Below are 21,392 nucleotides of genomic sequence, written 5' to 3'. Positions count from 1 at the left end.
GAAATGTCGGGCCAGGTTAAATAGATGTTAGTTAAATAAATGAAATTCTAAGTGTCACCGTTATCTTTTAATGGTGGTTTCAGAAAGTTATAGAAACTTGAAAAGTCAGAAAGGAAGACAACTTTGACTGTACAGATTCAATCTGTCACCAGTCCTTTCCTCATTGTGTATAAGGGGAAAGTGAGGCTCAAAAAAATTTACTGTGTTTACCTGCTATATGTGTGTCTAAATGCCCATGGGCACACCATCCAGGAGGGCTGGGGAAGAGCAGTCCCCTTGGGTTAATCAGCTCCCTCCCATTCCCAAGGACAGCCAATCTGATATACTTCTTACACTTTTTGGCATTTTTAAGCTGACACCAATCGAGTTTATGGTTCTGGAGTCTGGCTGCTCTTTGGTGAAGGAGATGAATGGCTTGGCTGGGATTCAGAACTATCTATTTGGATCGGCATGTTTTCTGAATATTTATTTGTTAATTAAGAGAGAGCTAGTGAGCTGGAGAGCACAGAGGGGAGGGGCAAAGGGAGAGGGAGAGAGAAACTCAAGCAGACTCCACGCTGAGCATAGAGCTGGGGGTGGGGTCAAGACCCTGAGATCAAGACTTGAGTTGGTTGCTTAACTGATGGTACCACCCAGGCACCCCCTGAATATCTTCTCTAAAGCTGCTGTAACTTCTGTTGCTTTCGTTAATATACAAATACGATGTTTATTGTTAAAATGTTAAAAATACTGATTGCCGAAATAAAAATCAATCACTGGTAACCCCACCACTCAGTGAGAAGCGCTGTTAATATCACGTCGTGTAGCTCTCCAGCCCTTGTCTGTGCATACATTTAAGGTTGCAACTCAACCATTCCCAGCCCTAACTGCCTTGTATGTGTAAATGAGGTCACGTTTTTATGAATTCCCAGATTTTGTAGACTGTATTTTTTATCCACATAATGTCAGTGTCTACTGGTCTCTACCCCCATCTCTACCCCCATTCTCTAGGGGCTGCTTCACAGATTTTATACTTTACATCTCTTTCTTCTGTTTCTTTTCTCTTTTCCATCATCACCTGGGGCCAGAAGAGACCAGGCTTTCCCTGGGCCTGGCTATCATGGCCCCCCTCTGCCTTAGAGCGTCAAACCCTTGCTACTCGGCTGTCACACATGCAAGTTGGGAGCTTTCTGTGCTGTGGGGAAGCTCTGGGGGCCAGGTCCTCAGCTTGCTTCTTGATCCGGTGTGTTGAAAGGGGGAGAAAAAGGAACTTTGAAATGCTCTCTGGACATTGGCTTGACTTATAAGGAGGAGGCCTGCTCTGAATGTCAAAGATTGCATCTTTGTATTTTTTCTTTGTATTTTTCTGTAATAATTCTTTTCTTTGTATTTTTTTCTGTAATAATTCAAATCTTTCCCCAGAAAGGTGCTCTGGGCCTACAAGGAAGAAGCTCACATATTTCTCTCCTGAGCGAAATATTGTCTCCCTTACCCCCTCCAGCCGCCACCATTAGTATTCTTGCTTAATTTATTCCTAGAGGTTTTACGTTTTTTGCTGCCAATTTCTGTAATGTTTTTACTTTGTTGTGTTTTTAAATTAATTATTACCATTATGTAGGAAAGTCCCTGCTTTTTGTATTTGTATTTTTGTATTTTTAATTTTTATTTATTTATTTGACAGAGAGAGAGAGAAAGATCACAAGTAGGCAGAGGGGCAGGCAGAGAGAGGGGGAAGCAGACTCCCCACTGAGCAGAGAACCCAATGTGGGGCTCGATCCCAGGACCCTGAGATTATGACCTGAGCCGAAGGCAGAGGCTAAACACACTGAGCCACCCAGGCACCCCTTTATTTTTTTAAAAAAAGATTTTATTTACTTATTTGACAGAGAGAGAGAGACAGTGAGAGAGGGAACACAAGCAGGGGAAACGGGAGATGGAGAAGCAGGCTTCCCGCCAAGCAGGGAGCCCAGCGTGAACCTTGATCCCAGGGCTCTGGGATCATGACTTGAGTTGAAGGCAGATGCTTAACAACTGAGCCACCCAGGCACCCCTATATTTTATTTTTAAATTATCTTTATTAAACCTCTTATTAGTGTGAATGGTTTTTAGCATAATTTCTTAAGGTTTCTAGACATGTAATTACATAGTAAATATTTCTACTTTTTATTTTGTGCTCTTTTAAAAATGTGCTAAGTGGGGCGCCTGGGTGGCTCAGTGGGTTAAGCCTCTGCCTTTGGCTCAGGTCATGATCTTGGGGTCTTGGAATCGAGGCCTGCATCAGGTTCTCTGCTCAGTGGGGAGCCTGCTTCCCCTTCTTTCTCTGCCTGCCTCTGTGCTTACTTGTGATCTCTCCGTGTGTGTCAAATAAATAAATAAAATCTTAAAAAAAATGTGCTAAGTGAAATTGGTATGAGTGAGCTTTCTCACTTTTCCCTGGATTTCATGAGAACATCTCTGTTTTCTCACCAGCAGTCATGATGCTGGCTAGTAGTTTGAAATATTTTTCTTTTTAATCATGTGAAGAGAGTATCCTTCTAATACTGCACTTCTATTTTTTTGTTCATATATTTATATGTACATATATACATATATACATATCAAGAATGAATAATGAATTATATCAAATGCCTTTCTGCCACCTACTAAGGAGGTTATGTGATTTTATTCTTTTTACCTATTTATATAAATAATTATAACAATAGACTTCTTAAAAACATCAAGCCACTCTCACATTCCTAGAATAAACTATTTGTTTATGGAGCCTTAGTCTTTCAACATTCTGCTAGGGATATAAATATGTTATTTTTTAGAGTTTTGATATTTGCGTTGTTTTTATGTGATCATCGTCAGGGTTGGTATCAGGGTTATGCTAGGTTTAGAAAGTAAATTAGAAAGTAGAAGTAAATTTTATAAAGTAAAGGAAAGTTCCTATCTTGCTCTATTCTTGGAGACAGTTTGAACACCTCCAGTTGTTTGTAGGATCATTTCTTAATCCTTTTACTTTTTTAGAACAGACTATTTGTTTAGAGCAGTTTTAGATTCACAGCAAAATTGAGTGGCATGTACACGGATTTCCCATATCCATCCTATCCCCACATGTGCATAGCCTCCTCCACTATCATCTGGCCCCACAGTAGCACATTTGTTGTGATTAATGAACCTCCACTGATATATCATAGGCAACCAAAGTACGTAGTTTACGTTAGGCTTAACTCTTGTGTGGTCCATTGTAAGGGCTGTGACAAATGTGTAATAACCTGTATCCATCATGACGGTGTCCTGGGAAACTGCCCGAAAAATCCTCTGTGCCCCACCTCTGCATGCTTCTCTCGTCTCTGACTCCTGGCAATCACTGATTCTTTTGTCTCCATAGTTTTGCCTTTTCCAGAATATCATATGGTTAGAATCATACAGTATTTAGCTTTTTCAGATTGTATTCTTTCTCTTACCAAAATGTATTTAAGATTCCACCATGTCTTTTAATGGCTTGATAGCTCATTTCTTTTTAGTGCTGAATAATATTCTTGTCTTAATGTACCCTGGTTTATTTATTCATTCTCCTACGGAAGGACATCTTGGTTGCTTCTAAGTTTTGGCAATTAAGAATAAAGATGCTGGGGGCACCTGGGTGGCTCAGTGGTTAAGGCCTCTGCCTTCGGCTCAGGTCATGATCCCAGGGTCCTGGGATCGAGCCTCGCATCGGGCTCTCTGCTCAGCAGGGAGCCTGCCTCCTCCTCCTCTCTCTCTGCCTGCCTCTCTGCCTACTTGTGATCTGTCTGTCAAATAAATAAAAAAAAAATCTAAAAAAAAAAAAAGAATAAAGATGCTGTAAACATCAATGTGCAGGTTTTGTGTGAATGTAAGTTTTAAACTACTTTGTGTTAATACTAAGAAGTGTAATCACTAGGTAATATAGTAGAAGGTGTTTACTTTTGTAAGAAACTGCCAGACTGTTTCTATATAGCTGTACCATCTGAATTCCTTCCTATATATTTTTTTACATAACATTTTTAAAGTCAAAATTTCAGCTGGGTAAACCAGACGGTCTGCCCTGGCTACCCCCATCCCTGCAAATAGTTTGCCTAGTATGCAGTGCGACTTCTCATCTAAATACTCAATTCTTGCTCAGGAATTTTCTTTATTTCTTGAATGATTATTTCTCCATGGTCTCTGCTCTTTACTTTTAGAATGTCCATTATATAAGCATATTTGAGTTCCTGGGAACTTCCTCTCTCTCTCTCTCTCTCTCTCTCTATTCTTTTTTCCTCCAGGCTTATGAGATAGGTTCTCAAAGTGGTCTTTCCTGATTTGATTTTTAATCTAAAAGCAAATTTCCTGCTTTGCATAATTTCCCCAAATTCATGCATGGATTGACTTTTGAATCTTATTTAAATGGAAGATAAATTTTGGGATTTTACTCTTTATCCATTTTTTAGATTCTAGTAAGCCTGATAATAAGATGTAATCCTTGAAATCTTTTTTCATATGTCTAGCAATTTCTCCCTATGTGTTCACTTTAAAGAGGAACCTAGATCTATGTTTTTTGGTATTGTAATTGAAATGGTTCTATAAAAATTATGTAGCTAAAGTTCAAGCATGTTGGCTCCAGACAGTGGAGAAAGAAGAAGAAGAAGAAAGCCAGGGTGTTTATGGTTTAGTGGGGGCAGGGGTGGGGTGGTGGTCTTGCTCAGCCATGATTGGAGCAGGAAGAACTCCTGAGAAGAGGAGAGAAGTTTGCTGCTGTTCTGAGCAACTTCTTTTCAATATTTACTGAGGCCACCCACGTTAGGCAGAGGAATATCTCCCTTCTCTAACTGGCATGAGCCCCCAGGTTAGGGACCTGCTGATCATCATCCCTACTTTTCTGTGCAAAACAGAAGATGGGCTGAGTATTGGCCTTTCCTCTGAGAGCAGACACTTGTGTTCCTAAAGCCACTCATTTTATTTTCTGCCTGTGCCCACTTCACCCTTATTCCTAGTCCTGGCTGTCTATCACAGGGCTTAGGGAGACTGCTGGGGCATACCTTCCACTACCTTCCAAAGACACCCTTCCTTAGTCAGTGCCTCCATCAGTATGGTTTCATTTGCACTATATCTTGTAGAAATTCCTTAAATTTTCTGGACAGGAATTTGTAAAAGAGAGGAGTTAAGTGCATGGGTTAAAATTATAATTTATAAAAGACCAGGAGACTGTAATTCTGGCAGATCAGAATACGAAACTGAATTTTACAGTTTCACCACTAGGTGGTGCCACCAATTACTGAAAACAAGGGTTGGATTGTGGGACAACCAAGAGCCACTTGTATTTAGTACAAACACAATTTTGTGAGCTTGTATGGAACATATGTGCACGAGTATGTGCACACACATTTCTTGGTGCACGAGTTTACCCACAGAGCAGTTTACGAGGGTGCACAGGCATGCAAATATAAGTCTTTGCGCCCTAGAATGTATGTGCGTGAAGCTAAATGATAGGAACTCCAAATGGCTGACCTATCAGCTGCATGGTCCCAGGACGTCGGCCAGGAAGGCAGCCTGCGGAGTGTGCAGAAGACCAAACCCTATGGGAGAAATACAATCACAGTGGTACAGAACAGCTTTTCTGATACAACCACACATTCCTCTAAAGTCTTCAGTCCTGCAAACCCTTGTGTCCAGTCAGGCCACCAAGAAGGTCTCAGTCGCTTCTGCGGACCCAGAGGACTGTGCTCTCTCTACCTTCCCCCAGGTGCTCAAAGCATCTCATCAAATACCCACTCTGGGATCCTGTCTTCTGTCCAGCTGGGAAGTGACTGCACTCAAGAAAACAAATGCCATGTGTATGTGTGTGTGAGGGGGTGGAACGTTCAGTGTTATCCACTTCTGCCCATCCCTGTCCCTGCTAACTCTGTGGAAGTTCCCCAGCTGATCTCAGCCTCTCACTCTGGATGCCCCCATCATTCCAGGAATAGTGTTGTCTTTGTTACCTGCTGTACACAATAGCCCACAAAGCTGGGAAACCTGGAGCAAGTTGCTTCCCTTCTCTGTCCTCAGTTTCTCTAACTCTCATTGAGGGCTGGGTCTGAGCGATTCCAACAGGCGCTTTGTGTTGACTGAAGCCCTGCATGTCTGCTATTTGCAGGGCTCTGCCCCCATCCCGTGGCTGGTATGGAGTGGGAGTCTCCTTAGAGAAGAAGGAGAAAGTTCTGTTTGCCTTCCTCCTTTTCTTTTTAACAGACTTTCCTCCCCACCCCTTAACGGGCCTTGAGAGAAGGCAGCTGGGCTCCCAGGGCCCCAGAAGCCATAGGAAGGAGTTCTCACTTCGGCATCATTAAAAGTTTAAGTGGCTTTTCCTCTGAGGACAAAAACCCCTGGATTCATTAGAGCTGCTGCCCCCTGAGTCCAATTTTGTTGAAGACAGCATTTGGCGTTTTCATCCAGAGAAGGTTTTCACTAAGGGTTTGAGGCCTCCCCGAGAAAGCTCATGTCACTGAGGTCTGAGAGGGAAAGTCCCTGGAGGTCACCTCTTGCCCTGGCACTTTTCCAGAGGAGGAACGGGGCTGGGTCAGGGGAAGGGTTTGCCTAAGGACCTGCAGAGGCTAGCTGCTGAAAACATTCCTCCAGGTGGCAGGGAGATGAGCGCGCACCAGAGAAGGACACAGAGGATGTGGGGCCTCACTGTGGAGGGCCCTGGGCATCTGTGGTCTAGTGTAGTGAGATGCAGAACTGCATGTGCAGAGGAGCTTTGAGGATGAGAACATTTCTGAACTGACAAGCCCACGGCAGAAGTGGCTGTTCAACAGTCGAGACTGGTGAACGGGTGCCCGGAGGCAGGATGGGGTCTGGCCTCTCTGAGCTCAGCAGCCTCCTTCCTGCCTCCTGAGCGTGGGCTAACACCCAGACGCGGTGGCAGCGAGGACCTAGAGACAGGGTTCAACTTGCCCAATGATGCAAATCTGCCTGCAGTACCTCACTGAGCTCCTGAAGTACAGGACAATTCATTCCATAGGGCCTGTCCCTGTCCCGGAGGACTCGGGTGGCAGGACAGGGAGCCAGAGACTCACAAAGGCTGAGGTCTCCCGGGGGCCACACTCCACTGCAGTAATATTGAGGGAAAACATGTGTCAGGGACTAGTAAGCACTTTGTAAATCTTAACCCCTTGAGTCCTTAGAAAACCCTGTATATGCGGGAAAGTACTCTTACTGGCCATTTTGCAGATGAGGAAATCAAAGCACAGAGAAGTTAAGTAACTTGTGCACAGTCACAGAGCTAATGAGTTGTGTTGTTCCAGAACCCACATTCTTACTTGCTATGTTGTCCTATCTAAGAGTGGCGGCTGCTGAGGCCAGGGAGAGAAGGGGGCTGGCCTGGTCATTTGGCCAGGTGGCAGAGATGGGGGGCCTGGACCTCTTGTCCCCAATCTCAGGGCTCTTCCTTCCACAGCCCTGCTTGATGCCTCCTCTGTTCCCACCCAGTGTCCCCATGGACCTCCTCAGAGTTAACAGTCGCTTGGCCTCACACTTGGCAGGCAGCTCCGGCCCAAAGAGGCTGCGCCCACATTCCCTGGCTGTTCTCCAGTCCGCGGGAGCCGAGACAACAAGGTCCCGGGACTGTGAAGGCAGAGCAGAGGCTGCCGAAGGGGAGGAAGCAGCAAGGAGCTGCCGAATGGAAGGACCGTCCAGCTTCCAGATGCTAGGCCTCGTGGGTTTGATCATTGGTGCTGCTGTGGCCATCCTCCTGCTGCTGCTGCTGGCCGCCTGCCTGTGCCGCGGACAGCAGGATCTCCGGGTGGATGTGGAGAGGAACCGACCGGCTGCCAGGAGAAACCGCGTCCGCTGGGCCCAGCCTTGCTTCTTCCCACGCCAGGGCCACCTGGGACACCTTCGCCACTTCCATCATCCTGGCCACATGTCTCACACGCACCATGCGGGCCTCCACCACCACCACCTCCACCAGCACCACGCCCACCACCACGCCCACCACCACGCCCACCATGCCCACCGAGGCCGCCGCTGACACCTGTGAATGGCAGCCCAGGCCTGCCCTACCTACTGTCCCTGGGACTCTGGACTTGTGGGCCCCTGTGCTCCCCTGCAGAGGGGCGCCTCCCTGCAGGAAACGCTGGGGAGGGTGCCCCACTCCTACTGGGCTGCTTCTGCATACTATGCCCCCTGGTATGATGAGGAGAGAACCGAGGGCCACTGGGGGTGGCCCTGCACACACTGGAGGGTAACGGGGTGAGAGCAGGGGTCTCCTTTGGGGACAGATGTCGCCTGGTGCCTGTAACTCCCAGGGAATGTCGGTGCACGTGGACGCACAGAAGATGTTCAGGGCTTTCTGAAGGGCTGTCTTCCGATGTACTGGCCAGGGGACTAGCTGGGAGGGGCCGGCAATGCCCTTGTATTTGGAGAGAAGGCAATATGAGGCTGCAAGGTCAATTCACTTATGCCTTGATGCAAGAAAATAAAACGCGCTAAGAAGCTTTCATGAAGAGGCTCCTGACTAACACAGGTGGGAGAGGGAGCAGCCAGGCATATGTCTGCACTGCCCTGGGACCTTCGTCTCTGACAAGAAGTGAATGCTTGACACAGGTGCCTTCTGCCTGGTGCTGGAGGGCCAGTTGTGCGCTGGGGGAACTTGGGCGGGACCTGTGGTGCTCCAAGGGTAGTAGGGAAAGAAAGCTCCAGACCCAGGCTCTGAGGGAGGATTTAGGGTTTGCATGTGGCCCCGCCCAGAGAGGGCTCTCTGTGTACCAGGGGGAGCTCTGGGCCTCTGTGGGACAGTCCAGGGGCTCAGGGAGAAGAGGGATGAGGCCACCCAAGCTGGCCCCCAAGGGCTCCAGCGATCTTCCCAGCCCATCTCCAGGGCAGACTGAGCTCTGGGACCTGCAGAAGCCCCACTTTCCGGGCTGTGTTGAATTAAATATTTCCTTGGTAACTGGGTCAGGGTTTCTTATCCAAGCTTTGAGTCTCTGCTCCCTGTGCCCATGGATGCCTGTGTATACCAGAGGGGTGGAGAGGTTCTTTAACTGGAGGAGGTGGTGCTAGGTGGCCTTGGGAGAGCGCTTGCCTCCTCGGGATCTCAGTTTCCTCATCCCTAAAATGGGAGAGCAGAGACTCCTTCTTGCGAAAGCCTGGAGGCATGTTTCAAATATCCCATGAATAGCTGGCAGAATTCCACAGGGAGGAAGGAAATCTTGTTCTGAGGCCCAAGCCTGTGCTTGGGTGGGAAGTGGAGGGAGGAGAGCCTTGGGGGCCAGGAGAGGTGGTGGGGAGGGGCTTGAGAATAGGCCAGAAAGTCCGGGGCCTGGTGACTCATTGGAATAGAACATCCTGTTTCTTTTCTATTTCCCAGTGGAGTCTCTGTGAGGGCTGAGGGGTATGAGGGGGAAAGGGAGGCAGATTCACACTGACAGCCACACTAGATTTCTGGGTCAGTAGGTATTGCTGATTTTATCTCTGCCGTGTCCTTCAAATCCTCCTTCCCTCTTGCACTCCCATGTTTGCCCTAGCTTGTCTCTCCAGCCTGGATTGCTGCCCCCCTCCAGCCCTGCCCTTTCTGAAGCGTCTGTGCATGGTCTGAGGGATCTGCTGAAACCCCTCATCACCCTGGAGGAGAGTTTGTGTCTCTCGGTTGTTTATTCAAAGCCACCTGATCCGGTTCCTACCCCTTGCTTCTTTAGTCCTGTCCATGCTGCTCCATCATTGGCCCCAGGAAAGCACTTCGTACCTTCCCCTCTCTGGGTCTTTTCTCAAGAAGAAGTTGTCACTCCCTCCCATAGGCTTCCAGTTTGCTTTTCGTATTTATTTTTCTAGTTCTGTTGGAATACGATCACATTTTCTTCCTCTCCCAAGATTTATGGCAGGATTCAGGGGGCCCCTGCCCTCCTGGATCTGAGAAACGTTGAGGGCTCCCAGCCCCCAGTGCAGAACCAGCCAACACAACAGATGCTCAGGAAAAACTCTCAGAACATTGTGCTCTCTGGAAAAGTAAATATGATTGGAATAACCACTGCCAAAAACTTGGGGCTTGTAGGGACACCAAGTATAGCAGTAGGGCCCTGAGAGGATTAAGCCTCTGAGCTTCTGGGGTCTTGCTGAGGGAGCTTGGGTTCCCACTCCATCCCCGGTGTTGGGGGGTTAGAGAAGGGGGAAACATTTAACAGAAGGATATGTGTGGCCTGCTGGCTTGAACATCCCCTCTCCCTCATCTCTCTGTGGATCCCCAAGACTCATATGGCCTGCCTTTCCTCAGTGTGGCCTGGAGTCTCTGGGAGAGCTCTCTCCTTTCTATTCTTGGATGTCTGTCATCATCTTTGCCCTTGTTAATCTAAGGGAAAGCGTGGGATGTGGTCTATTTCTGATCAGTTGCTGATGGTGTATATGGGTGTGTATCTAAGTGATTGTTATAGTTATCTTGGGGAGTCCTTTGGCATCTGGGGTCCACGGGCAGTGGCTGTATGTCACAGGATGACAATAGTCGCAAGAAGAAGAGAATATACCCAGAAAAAAACCCTTAGTACGAACATCTCTGAGCTGTGGGCAAACACATATGGCTGTCTTGATCTTTCCAGCTTGCCTGACTCTGCTGCTGCCACTTGTCACAGGACACAAGGCTGTGGGGGGATGGACGGAACAGGCACTATGGTGAAGGCATCTACACTTCGTCCTTCTTTATGAGATTGCTGTTTTTGCCCTGGGCTTGAGGCGCCGTGTTGGTTATTCTACATGGCAGACTGCCTGTGTGAGGTGAAACCCCGAGAGGCCTTCAGAGCAGACCGCGCCTGTCCTCACAACACAAGCCAGGTCCCTCTCACTGTGCCACCAGCCTCCATTCAAATACTGAATGCCTGTTGTGAGAACAGACCAGAAGGCCTGTTTTACTGATGAATCAAGGAAGGGCCCCCAAATCTCAGAATCAGATAAGGAAACCCATAGAAGGCGGAAGAGAAGAGGGCTGAGCAATTGCCCTTTATTCCAGTTTAAAACTGCTGAAAAGCATACATCTATGGCCTCCCACTTTTCTGCATCCACAAAGAACAGGCAAACCAGAAGTCAGAGAACAAATAACTCAGCTTGAAACCCGATTCCTCTGGTGCCTTTTACTTCCTGAATTGGTGAATTGCTTTTGGTAATTCAGTCTGAAACCACACACCACAGATTGGTTCATGTTTCCTTCTTTGCTCTGGTTGCCCCAGTTAATAGCAACAATTCGAGGTGTCCAGCTTCCTGCCACGGGCCCAGCTTGCCCAGCACTGCTCACACAGAGGAAGAGCCCTGAGCGCTTCCTGGAAAAAGGACGAGTGAGAGTTTGACAGGCTTCATGGAGTCCCAGTAGTCACTCTTTCTGTGCTTAAGCATCTCCCTAAAACTGGTACTAAAGAAAATTCACTGGGGCCTTGGACAGCTTGCAAAAGACCCAGGCTGTGTGACCTCAGGCTGGCCCTTTGCCCTCTCTGAGTCTTCGCACTCCGATCAGTAAAGCCGCAGAAAGAGGTGATTGCTCCTTCGCCCTGTGGTACCCTGGAAGAGCGCTGAGCTAGGAGGGAAAGGAGGGAAGCCTCCCCTTCAGCCATTTGGTGCTCTTGTTATCACTACGACTAATCAGCAGTAGGCTGCAGGCAGGTGGTTTAACTTCTGATTATTTGCATTTTGTCTGAAATGTAGACAATATCACTTGCCAACGTTGCTGGACCATTAAATGAGCTAATGCCTGGCTGTGTCTGGCACCCGGAAGCATTGTTTCTCTCTATCCTATTCCTCATAGTTTGGGTAGAGCCTCCTTTCTGGAAGGAGGGTAAGGCAGGGGGTTAGCTGTAGAAGAGCTGTGACTGAGGGAGAGGACGCAGCTCTCCTGGCTGACTCAGCGGCCAGGCCGGACTCACCCTTCACCCGGAAGGGCTGAGCGGAGAACACAACTGCGACTGCGCAGGGCAGGACCGGCGTGGGTGTGCGTGGGGGTGGGGTGAGTGCAGTCACCGAGGGGGCCGGCGGCAGCTGTGCGGGTCCGGGGCCCACACAATCGGAGGAAGGAATTCAGTAAGTGCTCACAGCTCGTCAGACATCCCGGAGCCTTGTCGGAAGCAGGACAAAGGCTGTAGCACCCAGGGATGAGTGTGACGTGGGGTGGCCCGTGGGGTGGCCCCCGGGTCAGAAGGCCATGGCACCGCCTACAGCCAGCGCTGTCACTCGGGGAAGCCCGGGGTAAGTGGTCCTAGCACCTGAGTGTGGGCAGCAGGCCGAGTGAGCCTGCGGCGGGGAGGACTGGGGGAGGCCGTGCAGAAGAGGGCTTCTCGGGAACAGGGACTGCGGGGCAAAGGAGCCCGGATGTTAGTGGTTGGAGCGGGTCAGGTCCTGGGGGGAGCGTAGCCCGCCCTCTCTAAACAGCCCTCTTCCAGTCCCATGTAGGAAGGGACTGCAGCCCCCGCCGAAGGCCCCATGGCCCTCAAGGTGACGGTGCAGCCCTCCCACCCCGACCTGGCCCAGGGCTGACGTTGCCCTCCTCCCCACCTGCCTGCCTGCCTCCTGCCTGAGACCAGGAGCTCAGGAGGCGGCAGATAGGCCTACTCAAGGCCGGGCTCAAGGTTCTTGCAGGGGAGGAGCCCAGGCTCATCCTGGAGTATTTTGTCTTTTGTCTGAGCAGACAAACTCTCTTGAAATGGGTAGGCGGCACTGGAGGGCCGGGTCGGCAAGGTTCTTTCTGAGCAAAGCCTTCCGCTCCCTTTTGCTCAGCCCCTCCAAGTCCGGGGAGTCTTGAGCTCACATCTTTCAGGATTAGCTCTTCTTCCAGGACCTGCCACTGGAGTTGACCACGGCTCTTGGGATCCTGGCCAGAGGCTTAGAGAACAGTAACAGAGACCCACTGAGGTCTGACTGGTGCAATGCGGAGCGCCCAACGGCCTAGTGGGGCCGTGTTGCAGGGCCTCCGACCGGCATCTGTCTAGGAGCCCACAAGGAGCGCGGCTGCAAGAGCGGGGTGCCTGCTACCACCCAGAACCCCCTGGTGCGGATGGGGAGCTAAGACTCTAAGACACACCCCTGGTTGCTCAGCCGGGCAGCTGCTGCGCGGGGCCATGGAAACAGCAGTGATTGGAGTGGTGGCGGTGCTGTTTGTGGTCACCGTAGCCATCACCTGCCTCCTGTGCTGTTTCAGCTGTGACTCGAGGGCCCAGGATCCTCAGGGGGGCCCTGGCCACAGCTTCACGGTGGCCACGTTTCGCCAGGAGGCTTCTCTCTTCACGGGCCCGGGTCGCCATGCCCAGCCTGCAGCGGCGGTGGGTGCCCGGGACTTCTGGACCTTCATGTGAGGCCTCTCAGTTCCTAGGATTTGTTCTGCCTGTGGGTCAGACCCACTCACCCACTCATCCACCAGCAAGCCTTCCTGCTGTCCCACTACTCCCAAGTATGGCCTTCCTGGCCTTGCCTGCCTGTTGTATTCGGCAAACTCCTAGTGTCCTCCCATCCCAGCTTGCTGTGCCCGCCAGCCTGGTAGATCTGCAGGGCCAGGACCAGGTGGAATTCAACTCTGACCCCTGAGAACTCAGCTGGACCCTTCCCACAGGATGGGGCCTAGGGGAGGCCTGAAGAGTGAGTGACTGGGTCAGATTGCATGGGGGTCAGCTATACGGACTAATGACGGTATGACTGGAGTTTATCAGGAACAGAGGGTTAGTTCACTCAGGTTACCCCAGCATGTGGGTGAAACTGTTTCTGTTGCCACCAGAAGAAAGAGTGCCATGGAGTGGACATTTTTACATTTTTATATGCTCTGGTGAGGGAGTCGTTTGGTTCCTTGCCAGGGTACAATTCACAGAACTCAGCCCTGAGGCCTGTCCCCTGCCAATTGTCTGAAATTAGACCTGCAATTCTGCAACCAAAAGACTGCTTCCTTGGGAACGAAGAATTTATTTTATAATTGAAAATGTATATCCTTATATAGGTTTCTCAAGAGCCAGTGTTGAAAACTACAAAATGAAACAGAAGAGAAAAAAACATGGTCACAGAAAGTACAAGCTGTTTGATTAACAGGAAAGCCAGAAAGAAGACTTTGAAACATACTTTGAATGAGACTATATTACTGTCTTCTTATAGGTCACTTGTGCTATTAGAGAATGTGAATGCCTTGTGTCATTAGGACTGATAGAAAAATCATGAACTGAAAGATAATCCCAAATAAGTTAAAATGTTATGTTACATCAAAAGAACCTGTAACAAAGCTCTTGTTTTCATCACAAATAAAGAGATGTTCAGTTTTTATTAACAGAAAATCTGCCTTTTTTTTTTTTCTGTACCGGGAAATAAATGCTGTGCCATATTTAGAGTGCAGTTTTGAGGGGTGCAAACTTCTGGGTCTCCTGGCTCATATGTCTCCATTCAGCCCTGAATGGATGGCTCTCCTAGGACTTTTTTTGAGGGTGGCAAAACTGACCCTGATAAACGTCTGGGCTCTAAGGTACCTAGAAAGGCCATCTTGGCCACAGAAAGGACTCTCAGAGAGAGGCTTGGGGCTGCAGAGGTATAGTGGGGGGAAGGGGGGCAGGGGGACTGTCAGGCTGGCAGAGAGGGATGGAATAGGGGAATATGGGGAAGGGAGAGGCACAGCCCAGGGACAGGAGTTCTTGGGAGCTTATCTTGGTCACTCTGGACCTGAAAGCTCCCAAACAGGGCCTTTGTAGATGCATGTGGAAAGGAACTGTTGCAGGTTGCATTCCCCACAAATGAATACTGAGACAAAGCTTAGGGTATAAGATGTTTATAGGGGTCAACATCTGTGAGGGGAGGGTGGAGAAAGCAGGACTAGATAGAGGAAAAAGTCAAATTATAATGCAGGCCCTTAATACACACCTTCTGCCTTTGCTCGGTCTCTGAGTGCTGCCCACCCCCATTCCTGTCCCCCAAGTTTTGACCTCGGCAAAGAAGCTCTGTGGCTGAGGCTGACCCTGAAGTCCTTCCTTGAAGGGGTCCTGGGTGGTGCCTTTCTCAGAACTCAGCAGGGGCCTGTTCTCAGAGGTGCCCAGATATCAGAGGTAGGCGAGCATATCTAGACACAAAGAAATACCTGGGCATGGAAGCTCCAGATGGGCAGAGATAGAAGTGCAGGGTCTGGGAGGGGTGAGCAAAGTCAGCTCTGGTCCAGGTCAGGTGCCTTTCAGCTGGACCCAAGTATCAGGACCCAGGCCTGGAGCTCTGTCCCTGTGCTGCATGGTCACAACCTCTCTGGGTCAGTGAAAGGAAGGTCTGCAGGCTGGAATCACGTGACTCTGAAAACAAAGCGATGGTGGAGAGCTTGACCTCACTCTTCAGGCAATGGGCAGTCTGTCAAGCCCTGAGTTTTCCTCACTTGTTCACTTGTTAATCCACCCACTTATCTACCATCCATCCATCCACTTACTTACCCATTCATCCATACATCCATCCACCCACATGCTCCCATTCACCCACTTAACCATCCACCCATTCACCTACTCATCCATCCACCCACCTACCCATTCTCCTTTCCATCCATCCATTCATCCATTCTCCCTCCCATCCATCCATCTATCCATCCTTCCATCCACTCCATCTGCTCAATAAGTCTTCTTCCTTCCTTACTCAAGCATTTGTTCATTCATTCTGTCACTTTTTCTCATATTTAGTCATTCACTTCTCTATTCAATCCACACTGGCTGAGCACTGACTGTGTACCAGGTTCTGCCTAGGGAACATGGGAGTCAAAACCAGATACGGTCCCAGCACTTGGTGAACTCCTAATTTAGTGACCTGGACAAGGCTGCAGATAACATACTCAGGTGTTCAAGGGAGGGGGAGCTGGGAGATCCAGGGGAAACTGGGAGGAGGTGGCTTTTGAGCTAGACCCGAAGAAAAGAGGGCACGTCAACAGGGAGAGTTTGGGAAAGGGTGTTCCAGAGGCAGCAGCTCAAGTGGTGATTCAGAGAACATGTGGGGGCAGGGAGTAGGCAGCTCAGTGGGAGGAAATGAGGCTGGACAACAGCCAGCTCCCAAGGGAAGCGCTTCTTGCCACATCTGGCCAGCATGTTTCTGGGCAATAGATGATGAAGGCAACAAAGAGGCAGCCTTGCTCCTTGCGCTGGGCAGGTAGTCTTTCCAAGCACACATACGTACACCTCCCCACCAACACTGCAATCTGCTGTTGCTACAAAGGAGCTAGAGAAAAGTTCTTTTGTGACTCTGGGCAAGGCCAGCCGTGAGTGGAGCTGGGCTTAACGGTGTGGGAGAAGCTGTCCCAGAGATTAAGGAGCTTGAGAAGGGAAGGTAGGCAAGGCCAGCACCCTGGAGCAGGCTGACCTAAGGTGGAGGCTGAGGAGGAGCAGCTGAAGAAGGGGTAAGAAGGTGGGGAGCACATGGGACAGAGAAGCAGGGAGTAGGGTTGCCAGATTTAGCAAATAAAAATGCAGGACATCTAGTTATTTTGATTTCAGATAGAAAAAACCAACCAACCAACCAACCAACCAGTATTTAGTATAAGTATGTCCCATGCAATATGTGGGACATACTTATACTAAAACATTATTTGTTGTCTGAGAGTCTATTTTAACTGGTGTTCTATATTTTATCTGGCAACCTTGCAAGGGAGAAAGTGGTTTTCAGAGAGGATGAGTCAGCTGGTTGAAAGCTTCGGGGGTGGGGGAGCTGGAGATGGTGAGCACAGAGCTGAGACCTTGGATTTTGCAACATGAGAGTTGACAGTGACCTTGGTGAGAAAGTTTGAGTGGAGTGAAGGGAGTGGCCCTACAGTGGTGTGTTTAGGGTGCATGCATGTGTGCAGAGGCTCTGTGTGCAGGGGCAGTTGGATCAATGGGAGCTGAGGAAGGCGAGGTTACTGTTGAAGATAATTTGAAGGGAAGAGGAGCCATGTATTTTGGCCAAAATGGCACCACACTGAGGCAACGGTGATTATTATTTTTAGGAATAGGAGGGAGGTTGAACATGTGTTGAGCAAGGAGGATTAGAGAGGGAGACACTAACAGTACGGCAACAAGGAAAAGACCCACAGAGGGCTCCCCAGGATGGGCCTGGGAGGCAGAACTCAGGAAGGGGGTCTGGGGGGGGGGTCAGGCCCAGGTGGTGGTGTGTGGATGCAGCAATGGTGCTGGGAAAGATGTTCAGGGATGTGGATAACTGCTGTGTGTCTGCCTGTCTGGGGGAGAAGGGAGATGAGCATGTTATGCCAGATGGTCCATTGTCTCAGAGAAGCAGGAGCATCTGCTGAAAGATGGGTATGGGGTAGCTGGGGTAGGACAGTGGGGAAGGATGACCCAGAGAAGGGACGAGCAGCTCCTATAATCATACTTCTCTTATGTGTGTGGAGTGTGTGGGTGCCAGAGCATGCATGCATGGGCTATGTGGTGTGAGAGTGAAGTGTGTGTGTGTGATGTGTGCGGCATGGGTGTGTATGTGCGTGAGGTGTGTGTTGTGTGTGTGGTGTGGTGTGTGGCAGCCCCAGTGCTCCTGCCCTTCTGCCCAGCGCAGCCCATTGTGTAGGGGCGAGCTGGGGGGCGGGGAGGGAAAGCTCTGGAACAGGCTGGCAGCAAGCACCTCTGTGTCCCAGGGGGGGAGGTGGCAGCGCAAGGACAGAGACACCAGAATGCCAGCAAAGCCAGGAGTGTTTATCTGGTGGCAGCAAGGGAAGGTGCTGCTCAAGGTCACCTGAGAAATCTGGGGTGGAGCCTCACTTGAACTCAGTTTCCAAATCCAGCATTCTCTCTGTTCCTTCTACTGCTGTTACCTGTTCCTACTTACTCAACGTCTCCTATGCGCAGAGCTCCAGGCTTTCTACAGATCTTCTCAGTACTCATAGCTACCCCATCCCCTTTATTTTGTAGCTGAGGAACCTAGCTGCCCACTGCGAGGCACTTCGGACCCAGTGTCTTATAGCACTGCTGGGGCAGGAACCCACAGGCACAAAGCTAAACTGTCCTTTTCATCCATAAATGGGGTTCGCCTCCGGCCACCTGTCAGCAGACCCATTTGCTATCTTTGGAATGAAGGGAAGGCCAGAGCACTTGGGATCTAATTTGCCCTGGGTTTCCCCGGACAGAAACTTTGTGCCGTGTCCTAAGGAGAGTAGGGGCCTGGCAAGGCACAATGACCCTTTTCTACTCCTTGGAACAAGTGGTTTCCTTTAAGGAAGGTAATTTTCCGGAAAACATGTTATTTAATGGCCCACTGACTCCAGAATCCAGCCTATCCCACAGAGGAACACCTCCCTGGTTGCAGGGTCAAGAATGTGGAGGAAAAGCCGGGCAGGGGTGAGCCCCTTCTGACATCTGGGTTTAGAGGCTCTTCCAGCTCTGTGACTTCCTTTTGACAAAACAGGACAGAATCCTGTACCTCTGCAGGTGTGAAGCCACAGGGAGGCTGTTGTGGGCTGGGTCAGGGCTGAGGTTCCACTCTTGTTCATCAGGGTGAGACTTCCTGGGCTGCTCTTTAGGACTGGGTATGGCAAAGACCTATTTCTTCTTCAGAGCAAGAGATCCAGGGAAATCCACACGTGAACAGGGCTTCACTGTTGCTGTCCTTCACGAGCTTTACCACTGTAATACCCTCCAGCTGACCTCCCTGCCCTTACCCCACCACTGCCTGCCTGACTCCAGAAGGATTTTTCTCAGACATACATCTAAACTCCTTAGGAGTCTCCTATGTGGGCTCTGTTCTCAACGCCAGGCTCTTGGTGTCTGTGCTAGGCATGATAATGGTCTCCCAAATGTGTCCATATCCTGATCCCCAGGACCTGCGAATATGTCATATTACATCCAAAGGGGAATTACTCTTGCAGATGGAATCACAGCTGAAAACCTCAAAATAAGGTTGTCCTGCATCATCCAGGTGGGCCCAACACAATCAAAAGGATCCTTAAATGTGGAAGAGGGAAGCAAGAGCCGTCAGAGAAAGACTTGGAGAGAGAAGGGACCACCAGCCAAGGAATGCCAGCAGTCTCCAGAAGCTGGAAAGGAAAAAGCAAGGAAACAGATTCTCCCTGAGAGCCTGCAGGTAGGAAGCCAACACCTTGACTCGAGCCCCCTGTGTCCCAGTTTGGACTCTGACCTCCAGAACTGTAAGACAGGACGTTTGTTATCTACATAACAAATTTGTTATAATAATGTGTTGTTTTAAGCCACCGACTTTGGGGTTACAACAGCAAAGCACCCTTGGCTTAACCATCATTGCTCATCAAGACTAAGGCTAGAATTTGCTCCTCTAGGTAACCCCAGTCCTGGCTGAGTCAGGTGGCATCTGAAAATCAGAAGAAGGCAGTTGGGCTCAGGGGGTAGGAGAACCCTACAGACAGGGACGTGGAGATAGAAATCATGCTTTACAGATGCTGGGAATAGGCTAAGAGTAAAAACATGGGTTGTTGGGCTCTGTGTGTCGGGCAATGTGCATCTCCAGCCATCCCAATACACAGAAATACCCACACATATGTGCAAACATGTATGTCCAGGGATGGTCTTACAGTATTACTGTTTTTTTTAGAGGATTATTTTGAAAGTGAGAACATTATAAAGACCAAAGTATCCATCAATAGAGAAACATGTGCGTCCCTATTGGAATTATTATTATTATTATTGTTATTACTATTTTTTAAAAGATTTTATTTATTTGACAGACTGAGATCACAAGTAGGCAGAGAGGCAGGCGGAGTGGGAGGGAGGAAGCAGGCTCCCTGCTGAGAAGAGAGCCCGATTCGGGGCTTGATCCCAGGACCCTGGGATCATACCTGAGCCGAAGGTAGAGGCTTTAACCCACTGAGCCACCCAGGCGCCCTCCTATTGGAATTATTATGTTATATCCACAAAGCTGAATAATAACCATTACAAAAATGTACTAACTTGGAAACTGCCCAGTACAAATAGAGAAAAAACAGCAAGTTACAGAATGGTCCCATGAAATGGGGTGGGGGAAGCAAATAAACACCCCTTCTCCCTAAGAAAACAAAAGCAAAAACAAAAACCTCCTAAATTACTCTTATGTGTATTCATATACATATACACATGGAAAGTCTGGAAGGATATGATTACCACGGGGGCAAAGGTTTGCTGGGAGGAGGAAACTTACTTTTGACTTTGGTTACTTTAGCATGTGTTGCTTTTTAGTACATGTAATGATATATTTTTTAAAAACGGTGCAAAGGTTAAGAAAAGCAATCTTTACTGCTACTGTTCAGAAAATAGCTGTTATTTGCAAAAAGAGCTCTCTGGGCTGAGGAATGCCAGAGCTGCCCTTGGCAGGAACATTCCGGACGCAGATAAACAAAACTGATTCCTGTTGCTGGGCGAGCTCAGCCAGGGAATGGGGACATCATGAAACCTCATGGAAATGTGCAGTCATCCAGGCGCTCCTGTCCTTTTACAGATGTGATAGTTCTGAAGACCTGAAGTTCAGGGAAGGGAACTGACATCTTCCTCCACATCTTATGGTAGTTCCAGACTGAAATGCTACTTCCTGGCTTCCATTTAGCTGAACTTGCACACAATTCACACCCCCTTTTTTATAATCCATCACTTTCATGTGAGGAGTACAATTTTCTGTGTTCTACTGTCTGATCCCAACTAGGTGTAGAATGATTCCGCTATAAATTCAAGGTCTTGTTTATATCTTGAAGCTCCAGCTCTTAAAAAGGTCAGGCACTGGCAGAGAGTCTAGGAAAGTGGCCAGGATGGGTGGCCTCTGGAGTTCCAGTCTGATCTCCCCATTGGGCTCGTATTACAATGGTTGTACCAGGTGTGTGGACGTCCTTTATCGGTCTGGCACCTAACCCTCTACAGGGTGTCCCAAGTTTGCAAAGCTCTTCTGAGCATCATCTTCGCTGCCTCCTGCAACAAGCCAGGGGCCAGGTAGAGCAGCATTAGTTAAAATTTACAAGTGAGGAAACCAAGGCAGAGACTTGTAAGTGACAGGCCCCAAGTCACTCAGCAATTTGGTCGCAACTTTGGGGACAGAATCCCATCTGCCAATTCTTCTCCTTCAGCCAGAGTTTCCTTTTATATCTTTTTTATCTCCTGTTTCCAAGGTGGGCTTTGTTTGATAGTAAAGATTGGCTGCTTTAAAAAGTTTGAAAATCAGTTATCCAGAGTAATGTTTCCAGATTTCCAACTGATACTAACATCAATAGCCGGGAACAACAAATTAGAATTTCTGGGAATTCTCAAGCTTCCTGACATTGTAAATCATTCCACATCTTTTTTTTTTAAAGATTTTATTTAGGGGCGACTGGGTGGCTCAGCGGGTTAAGCCTCTGCCTTTGGCTCAGGTCATGATCTCAGGGTCCTGGGGTGAGGCTCTCTGCTCAGCAGGGAGTCTGCTTCCCTCTCTTTCTCTGCCTGCCTCTCTGCCTACTTGTGATCTCTCTCTCTCTGTCAAATAAATAAAATATATTTTTAAAAGATTTTATTTATTTATTTGACAGAGATAAA

At 48.9% G+C, this 21,392-nt stretch overlaps 2 protein-coding genes across 2 annotated transcripts; both read left to right on the top strand.

The window, feature by feature from the left end:
* The first annotated feature begins 7,426 nt into the window (after positions 1 to 7,426).
* Positions 7,427 to 8,446, top strand: HRCT1 (histidine rich carboxyl terminus 1). The gene has a single exon (XM_059141698.1). The coding sequence runs from the start codon at positions 7,442 to 7,444 to the stop codon at positions 7,973 to 7,975; it is 534 nt and encodes a 177-aa protein (XP_058997681.1). The 5' UTR covers positions 7,427 to 7,441; the 3' UTR covers positions 7,976 to 8,446.
* A 149-nt stretch (positions 8,447 to 8,595) lies between these two features.
* On the top strand, positions 8,596 to 14,225 carry SPAAR (small regulatory polypeptide of amino acid response). The gene has a single exon (XM_059141699.1). It carries the CDS (start codon positions 13,032 to 13,034, stop codon positions 13,263 to 13,265), a length of 234 nt encoding a protein of 77 aa, XP_058997682.1. The 5' UTR covers positions 8,596 to 13,031; the 3' UTR covers positions 13,266 to 14,225.
* The last annotated feature ends 7,167 nt before the right edge of the window (positions 14,226 to 21,392 follow it).

This window comes from Mustela lutreola, chromosome 12 (genome assembly GCF_030435805.1).
Source record: "Mustela lutreola isolate mMusLut2 chromosome 12, mMusLut2.pri, whole genome shotgun sequence".
Taxonomy (NCBI): domain Eukaryota; kingdom Metazoa; phylum Chordata; class Mammalia; order Carnivora; family Mustelidae; genus Mustela; species Mustela lutreola.
This window is presented reverse-complemented; position numbering and strand designations above follow the sequence as displayed.